At 41.0% G+C, this 9,476-nt stretch overlaps 1 gene segment (V, D, J or C); it reads left to right on the top strand.

The window, feature by feature from the left end:
* Positions 1-8,036: 8,036 nt before the first annotated feature.
* Positions 8,037-8,616, top strand: LOC112670977 (immunoglobulin heavy variable 3-74-like). The segment is given in 2 exon segments: positions 8,037-8,175; positions 8,279-8,616. Coding segments are annotated over 2 exon segments (384 nt in total).
* Positions 8,617-9,476: the final 860 nt, after the last annotated feature.

Genomic DNA, 9,476 nt, shown 5'->3' with positions numbered 1-9,476 from the left:
AAACCTCACCTCAAAAGAAAGAATCAGAAACAGTCCTCTCTCCCACAGAGTTACAAAATCTGGATTACAATTCAATGTCAGAAAGCCAATTCGGAAGAACTATTATAAAGCTCCTGGTGGGTCTGGAAAAAAGTATAAAGGACTCAAGAGACTTCATGACTGCAGAATTTAGAGCTAATCAGGCAGAAATTAAAAATCAATTGAATGAGATGCAATCCAAACTAGAAGTCCTAACGACGAGGGTTAACCAGGTGGAAGAACGAGTGAGTGACATAGAAGACAAGTTGATAGCAAAGAGGGAAACTGAGGAAAAAAGAGACAATTAAAAGACCATGAAGATAGATTAAGGGAAATAAACGACAGCCTGAGAAAGAAAAACCTACATTTAATTGGGGTTCCCGAGGGCGCCGAAAGGGACAGAGGGCCAGAATATATATTTGAACAAATTCTAGCTGAAAACTTTCCTAATCTGGGAAGGGAAACAGGCATTCAGATCCAGGAAATAGAGAGATCCCCCCCTAAAATCAATAAAAAACGTTCAACACCTCGACATTTAATAGTGAAGCTTGCAAATTCCAAAGATAAAGAGAAGATCCTTAAAGCAGCAAGAGACAAGAAATCCCTGACTTTTATGGGGAGGAGTACTAGGGTAACAGCAGACCTCTCCACAGAGACCTGGCAGGCCAGAAAGGGCTGGCAGGATATATTCAGGGTCCTAAATGAGAAGAACATGTAACCAAGAATACTTTATCCAGCAAGGCTCTCATTCAAAATGGAAGGAGAGATAAAGAGCTTTCAAGACAGGCAGCAACTAAAAGAATATGTGACCTCCAAACCAGCTCTGCAAGAAATTTTAAGGGGGACTCTTAAAATTCCCCTTTAAGAAGAAGTTCAGTGGAACAGTCCACAAAAACAAGGACTGAATAGATATCATGATGACACTAAACTCATATCTCTCAATAGTAACTCTGAATGTGAATGGGCTTAATGACCCCATCAAAAGGCGCAGGGTTTCAGACTGGATAAAAAAGCAGGACCCATCTATTTGCTGTCTACAAGAGACTCATTTTAGACAGAAGGACACCTACAGCCTGAAAATAAAAGGTTGGAGAACCATTTACCATTCGAATGGTCCTCAAAAGAAAGCAGGGGTAGCCATCCTTATATCAGATAAAATAAAATTTACCCCTAAGACTGTAGTGAGAGATGAAGAGGGAAACTATATCATACTTAAAGGATCTATTCAACAAGAGGACTTAACAATCCTCAATATATATGCCCCAAATGTGGGAGCTGCCAAATATATAAATCAATTATTAACCAAAGTGAAGAAATACTTAGATAATAATACACTTATACTTGGTGACTTCAATCTAGCTCTTTCTATACTCGATAGGTCTTCTAAGCACAACATCTCCAAAGAAACGAGAACATTAAATGATACACTGGACCAGATGGATTTCACAGATATCTACAGAACTTTACATCCAAACTCAACTGAATACACATTCTTCTCAAGTGCACATGGAACTTTCTCCAGAATAGACCACATATTGGGTCACAAATCGGGTCTGAACCGATACCAAAAGATTGAAATTGTCCCCTGCATATTCTCAGACCATAATGCCTTGAAATTAGAACTAAATCACAACAAGAAGTTTGGAAGGACCTCAAACACGTGGAGGTTAAGGACCATCCTGCTAAAAGATAAAAGGTTCAACCAGGATATTAAGGAAGAATTAAAAAGATTCATGGAAACTACTGAGAATGAAGATACAACCTTTCAAAATCTTTGGGATGCAGCAAAAGCAGTCCTAAGGGGGAAATACATCTCAATACAAGCATCCATTCAAAAACTGGAAAGAACTCAAATACAAAAGCTAACCTTACACATAAAGGAGCTAGAGAAAAAACAGCAAATAGATCCTACACCCAAGAGAAGAAGGGAGTTAATAAAGATTCGAGCAGAACTCAACGAAATCGAGACCAGAAGAACTGTGGAACAGATCAACAGAACCAGGAGTTGGTTCTTTGAAAGAATTAATAAGATAGATAAACCATTAGACAGCCTTATTAAAAAGAAGAGATAGAAGACTCAATTTAATAAAATCATGAATGAGAAAGGAGAGATCACTACCAACACCAAGGAAATACAAACGATTTTAAAAACATATTATGAACAGCTATACGCCAATAAATTAGGCAATCTAGAAGAAATGGACGCATTCCTGGAAAGCCACAAACTACCAAAACTGGAACAGGAAGAAATAGAAAACCTGAACAGGCCAATAACCGGGGAGGAAATTGAAGTAGTCATCAAAAACCTCCCAAAACACAAGAGTCCAGGGCCAGATGGCTTCCCAGGGGTATTTTATCAAACGTTTAAAGAAGAAACCATACCTATTCTCCTAAAGCTGTTTGGAAAGATAGAAAGAGATGGAGTACTTCCAAATTCATTGTATGAGGCCAGCATCACCTTAATTCCAAAACCAGACAAAGACCCCTCCAAAAAGGAGAATTACAGACCAATATCCCTGATGAACATGGATGCAAAAATTCTCAACAAGATACTGGCCAATAGGATCCAACAGTACATTAAGAAAATTATTCACCATGACCAAGTAGGATTTATCCCTGGGACACAAGGCTGGTTCAACACCCGTAAAAAAATCAATGTGATTCATCATATCAGCAATAGAAAAACCAAGAACCATATGATCCTCTCATTGGATGCAGAGAAAGCATTTGACAAAATACAGCATCCATTCCTGATCAAAACTCTTCAGAGTATAGGGATAGAGGGAACATTCCTCGACATCTTAAAAGCCATCTATGAAAAGCCCACAGCAAATATCATTCTCAATGGGGAAGCACTGGGAGCCTTTCCCCTAAAATCAGGAACAAGACAGGGATGTCCACTCTCACCACTGCTGTTCAACATAGTACTGGAAGTCCTAGCCTCAGCAATTAGACAACAAAAAGACATTAAAGGCATTCAAATTGGCAAAGAAGAAGTCAAACTCTCCCTTTCGCCGATGACATGATACTCTACATAGAAAACCCAAAAGTCTCCACCCCAAGATTGCTAGAACTCATACAGCAATTCGGTAGCGTGGCAGGATACAAAATCAATGCCCAGAAATCAGTGGCATTTCTATACACTAACAATGAGACTGAAGAAAGAGAAATTAAGGAGTCAGTCCCATTTACAATTGCACCCAAAAGCATAAGATACCTAGGAATAAACCTAACCAAAGAGGTAAAGGATCTATACCTTCAAAACTATAGAACACTTCTGAAAGAAATTGAGGAAGAACCAAAGAGATGGAAAAATATTCCATGCTCATGGATTGGCAGAATTAATATTGTGAAAATGTCAATGTTACCCAGGGCAATATACATGTTTAATGTAATCCCTATCAAAATACCATAGACTTTCTTCAGAGAGTTAGAACAAATTATTTTAAGATTTGTGTGGAATCAGAAAAGACCCCGAATAGCCAGGGAAATTTTGAAGAAGAAAACCATATCTGGGGGCATCACAATGCCAGATTTCAGGTTGTACTACAAAGCTGTGGTCATCAAGACAGTGTGGTTAGGCACAAAAACAGACACATAGATCAATGGAACAGAATAGAGAATCCAGAAGTGGACCCTGAACTTTATGGGCAACTAATATTCGATAAAGGAGGAAAGACTATCCATTGGAAGAAAGACAGTCTCTTCAACAAATGGTGCTGGGAAAATTGGACATCCACATGCAGAAGAATGAAACTAGACCACTCTCTTTCACCATACACAAAGATAAACTCAAAATGGATGAAAGATCTAAATGTGAGACAAGATTCCATCAAAATCCTAGAGAAGAACACAGGCAACACCCTTTTTGAACTCGGCCATAGTAACTTCTTGCAAGATACATCACGAAGGCAAAAGAAACAAAAGCAAAAATGAACTATTGGGACTTCATCAAGATAAGAAGCTTTTGCACAGCAAAGGATACAGTCAACAAAACTCAAAGACAACCTACAGAATGGGAGAAGATATTTGCAAATGACATATCAGATAAAGGGCTAGTTTCCAAGATCTATAAAGAACTTCTTAAACTCAACACCAAAGAAACAAACAATCCAATCATGAAATGGGCAAAAGACATGAAGAGAAATCTCACAGAGGAAGACATAGACATGGCCAACATGCATATGAGAAAATGCTCTGCATCACTTGCCATCAGGGAAATACAAATCAAAACCACAATGAGATACCACCTCACACCGGTGAGAATGGGGCAAATTAACAAGGCAGGAAACAACAAATGTTGGAGGGGATGCGGAGAAAAGGGAACCCTCTTACACTGTTGGTGGGAATGTGAACTGGTGCAGCCACTCTGGAAAACTGTGTGGAGGTTCCTCAAACAGTTAAAAATATACCTGCTCTACGACCCAGCAATTGCACTGTTGGGACTTACCCCAAAGATACAAATGCAATGAAACGCCGGGACACCTGCACCCCGATGTTTATAGCAGCAATAGCCATGATAGCCAAACTGTGGAAGGAGCCTCGGTGTCCAACGAAAGATGAATGGATAAAGAAGTTGTGGTTTATGTATACAATGGAATATTACTCAGCTATTAGAAATGACAAATACCCACCATTTGCTTCAACGTGGATGGAACTGGAGGGTATTATGCTGAGTGAAGTAAGTCAGTCGGAGAAGGACAAACATATGTTCTCATTCATTTGGAGAATATAAATAATAGTGAAAGGGAATATAAGGGAAGGGAGAAGAAATGTGTGGGAAATATCAGAAAGGGAGACAGAACGTAAAGACTGCTAACTCTGGGAAACGAACTAGGGGTGGTAGAAGGGGAGAAGGGCGGGGGGTGGGAGTGAATGGGTGACGGGCACTGGGGGTTATTCTGTATGTTAGCAAATTGAATACCAATAAAAAATAAATTTAAAAAAAATAAAAAAAATAAAGAGTCATAACTATAAAAAAAAATTACTAATATCTCCATGTTGAGGATGTCCAAAATAGGTCAACCTATATATGCACCTATAAAAAAATCGATGTAGAGAGAAACAATATGAAATATTGTAAAATGGTTAGTGATCTCAAGAAAGCAGCAGAAATCATGAAATGATAATAGAAGATGCCTGAGGTACTACCCAGGGTCTCAGGTAGGACGTGTCTTCTCCCAAGGTCACCAGGTGGTACTGAAGGTCATGGGTACACTGTGCACAGAGACCAGAAGCTTCTACTGGATCCATGTTTACCCCCAGGATGAGGAGCTGGATTGGAGAACCTTCCACCTGCAGGGAATAACTCATTTACCAGTCAGGTGCTGATATCAGTTCCCTCTGTGTGACCTCTGCCATGCCCATGTTGGAACCTAATGACATTGAAATGGGGAAGGAGGTGGAGCCTTAGGGGAACACTTAGGTAAGGAGGGTGAAGCCTCAGGATAGGACCCTATCAAAACACCACCAACATTTTTCTAGACAATGCAACAAGCCTAAAATTTGTAAATAAACAGAAAAGATTCTGAGTGAGCAAAAGAATGTTGAAACAAAAACAAATCAGGGCAGCCCGGGTGGCTCAGCGTTTTAGCACTGCCTTTTTGTCCAGGGCTTGATCCTGCAGACCTGGGAACAAGTCCCATACCAGGCTCCCTAGATGGTGCCTGCTGCTTCCTCTGCCTGAGTCTCTACCACTATCTCTGTATCCCTGTGTCTCTCATGAGTAAATAAATAAAAACTTAAAAAAATGCAAAAGCCATCAGAATTCCAGATTTCAAAGTTGTGATCATCAAAACAGTATAATAGTGACAGTAAAACACGCACATGGTCAATGGAATAGAAAAAGAACCCATAAATGGACACACAGCTCTATGGCCAACTTATACTCGACAAATTACAAAAGACTATTGACTGGACGAAGGGCAATCTCTTGAACAAGTGGTGTTGGGAACATTGGACAGCTGCAAATAGAATGAACCTGGGCCACATTCTTACACTCCACACAAAGATAAACTCAGAGTAGATGAAAGACCTAAATGTGAGGCAAGAAACTCAAAATCAAGGAGATTTTGTGACCTCGGCCACAAGAGGTTCTTGGTACTCGAAACTCCAAAGGGAAGGCAAACAAAAGTAAAAGTGAACTCTATGCACTACATAAAGGAAGGAGCTGTAATACAGCTGTGGAAACACAACATAATTAAAAAGCAACCTAACAACTGGAAAAGATAGAGATGCCTGTGTAGGTTGAACATCTGTCTTTGGCTCAGGGAACCCTAGAGCTCTAGGATTGAGACCAGCATTAGGCTCCTTGTGGGGAGCCCACTTCTCCCTCTGCCGGTCTCTGAATCTCTCACTCCATCTCTGATGAATAAATAAATAACATCTTCCAAAAGAATAAAAACAATGGGAGAAGAGATTTGCAAATCTATCTCCAGATTAAGGCTAGTTTCCAAAATCGAAAAATAAATTACCAAACTAAACACCACAAAGTGAAAACTACAATAAGAAATGGGCAGAGGACATGATGATTCACCTTGTCCTGATTTGAGTTGTAGACTGTCACTTTATATTAGGTAGGTCATCCACATACAAAATGAAATGTATTGTCTCCTCTAGGTCTACCTTATATCAACTGCTTACCCGAATGATGCACATGCAATGAAATGCCGGGACACCTGCACCCTGATGCTTAGAGCAGCAATGTCCACAATAGGTAAACTGGAGAAGGAGCCTCGGTGACCATCGAAAGATGAATGGATAAAGAAGATGTGGTTTATGTATACAATGGAATATTACTCAGCCATTAGAAATGACAAATAACCACCATTTGCTTCAATGAAGATGGAACTGGAGCATATTATGGCTGAGTGAAATAAGTCAATCAGAGAAGGACAAATGTATGGACTCATTCATTTGGGGAATATAAATAATAGTGAAAGGGAATAGAAGGGAAGGGAGAAGAAATGTGTAGAAAATATCAGAAATGGAGTTAGAACATGGAAGACTCCTAACTCTAGGAAACGAACTAGGGGTGGTGGAAAGGGATGATGGAGGGGGGAAGGGGTGAATGGATGAAGGGCACTGAAGGGGGCACTTGACGGGATGAGCACTGGGTGTTATTTTATATGTTGGCAAATTGAACACCAATAAAAATAAATTTATTATTTAAAAAATGCTGCAATAAACATAGGATGCATGTAAAAAAAAATAGAACAGACAATGTATCCTGAAGAAAAGAGGAAAATGCTTTCTGCCCCGGACTGGAGGACCTACCAGTAAACGTAGCAAGAAAACTACATTAAAAAACAAAGAAAAAGTGGTAACCTGGAAAGAAAATAATTAGTTTTCCTATGACAATGTCTTATAGAGTCAATGAGTAAAAACATCACATAAAAACTGGAAGAAATAAATCATGAGCTCAGCAAAAGAATCAGTATATAAAATCAGCAAATAAGGAACCCTGGGTGGCGCAGCAGTTTAGCAACTGCCTTTGGCCCAGGGCGCGATCCTGGAGACCCGGGATCGAATCCCATGTCGGGCTTCCGGTGCATAGAGCCTGCTTCTCCCTCTGCCTATGTCTCTGCCTCTCTCTGTCTCTCTCTCTGTGTGACTATCATAAGTAAATAAAAATTTAAAAAAAATTTAAAAAAATAATAAAATCAGCAAATAAAATAAAGATATATTCCTACATAATAAATACAAATTACATGTACAAAATTAACAAAATAATCTGATTTCCACTAGCACCAAAAATAAATATTTAGGATTAAAATTTATCAACAAGATGAAATATCTCCAGAAAATGTCCTATACTGATGTGTCTTTTGAAATGAACCAAGAAATTCAAAAATAACTGTCATTAGAACTTCATATAGTCAGAGAGTCATCTACACAAATTGCTATAGAATTGTGGTGCAACACTTGTGTTGGCTTTAAATACACGAATGTAAGTCTGTAGCTGGTCATATGGTCAGAGGACATGCAAATAGGGCCTTCCCTTCACTGATTAAACCAGCCAAGTCCCGACCCTGCAGCTGGGAGAGGAGCCCCAGCCCCAGCATCCCCAGGTGACCTGAATCAGTGATCAGACACAACACAGACTAATTACCATGGAGTCTGTGCTCGGCTGGGTTTTCCTTGTCGCTATTTTACAAGGTAATTCATAAAGAACCAGAGACCTTGAGTCTGTGAGTGAAGGTGAGTGAGCGAAAGAGGGGATGTGGGACAGTTGTTTGACCAGGATGTCTTGTGTCTGCAGGTGTCCAGGGTGAGGTGCAGCTGGTGGAGTCTGGGGGAGACCTGGTGAAGCCTGCGGGGTCCCTGAGACTGTCCTGTGTGGCCTCTGGATTCACCTTCAGCAGCTATGTCATGAGCTGGGTCCGCCAGGCTCCTGGGAAGGGGCTGCAGTGGGTCGCAAGTATTAACAGTGGTGGAAGTAGCCCAAGCTACGCAGACGCTGTGAAGGGCCGATTCACCATCTCCAGAGACAACGCCAAGAACACACTGTATCTGCAGATGAACAGCCTGAGAGCCGAGGACACGGCCGTGTATTACTGTGCGAAGGACACAGTGAGCCAAACTCACTGTGAGCCCTGACACAAACCTCCCTGTAGAAGGGAATCAGGACCTCCAGGGGGTGCACACTCCTCACCACTTGTGTCTTGAAGGCCCAGGAGCAGGTGCAGAGGCTGGTTCTGGGCAGGTTTCCTGTCAGGGACCAGGCTTCCTCTCCATGGAGCAGTTTCCCCCCAGGAGACCCTCTGAACACTTGATCATGTGTTTACCTATTCAGTCTCTTTCTTAGAGACCTAGAATTCAAATATAGAACTTGCACTTACTTGTACTTAAATTCTCCTGACCCGAAATTTTAATCAATTACAAATAGCTCAATTCACATCATCTGAACCTTTTAATGAGTCCTAGTGGTGATCACTGAGGATCACAGGACCCCAAGCTAACATGCTGTCTTGCACATTGCGGTATAGCAGAATCCCCAGTCAACACAAGAGTAAAGAGACATTCTACAAAAATGTTAATAACAGCCTGGGAGTGAGAGAGATTTCCCGCATGACATCATGACATGGTAGGGATGTGGACTCAGAGGTCATTCACACAAAGCACACACACACACACACACACACAATCACAAGAGTATAACCATTCATCACCTTCACCTTCATGTCTGATGAGAGCCAGGCAGGCCTCTCATCAGGTCATAAATGCCTGGATGGTGCCAGGGAAGGACACTGGCTCCGGGTGTGTGTTGTGGGTCAGTGGTGGGTTGGGGTCCTGCTCCAGGAGGGGCTTGTGTGGTGTTAGTGTCCCAACTGCATCAAAAGAGGGAACTCCTGGGTTGCTGTTTGATTTCTTATCCTTTGGGTGCAGGAGAAGAATGAGCAAGGAATGTCAGGGAGGTAACAGGCAGTAAAGACTGCACATGGTGTGAGGAATCATTT

Source organism: Canis lupus, chromosome 8 (assembly GCF_003254725.2).
Source record: "Canis lupus dingo isolate Sandy chromosome 8, ASM325472v2, whole genome shotgun sequence".
Classification (NCBI taxonomy): domain Eukaryota; kingdom Metazoa; phylum Chordata; class Mammalia; order Carnivora; family Canidae; genus Canis; species Canis lupus.
This window is presented reverse-complemented; position numbering and strand designations above follow the sequence as displayed.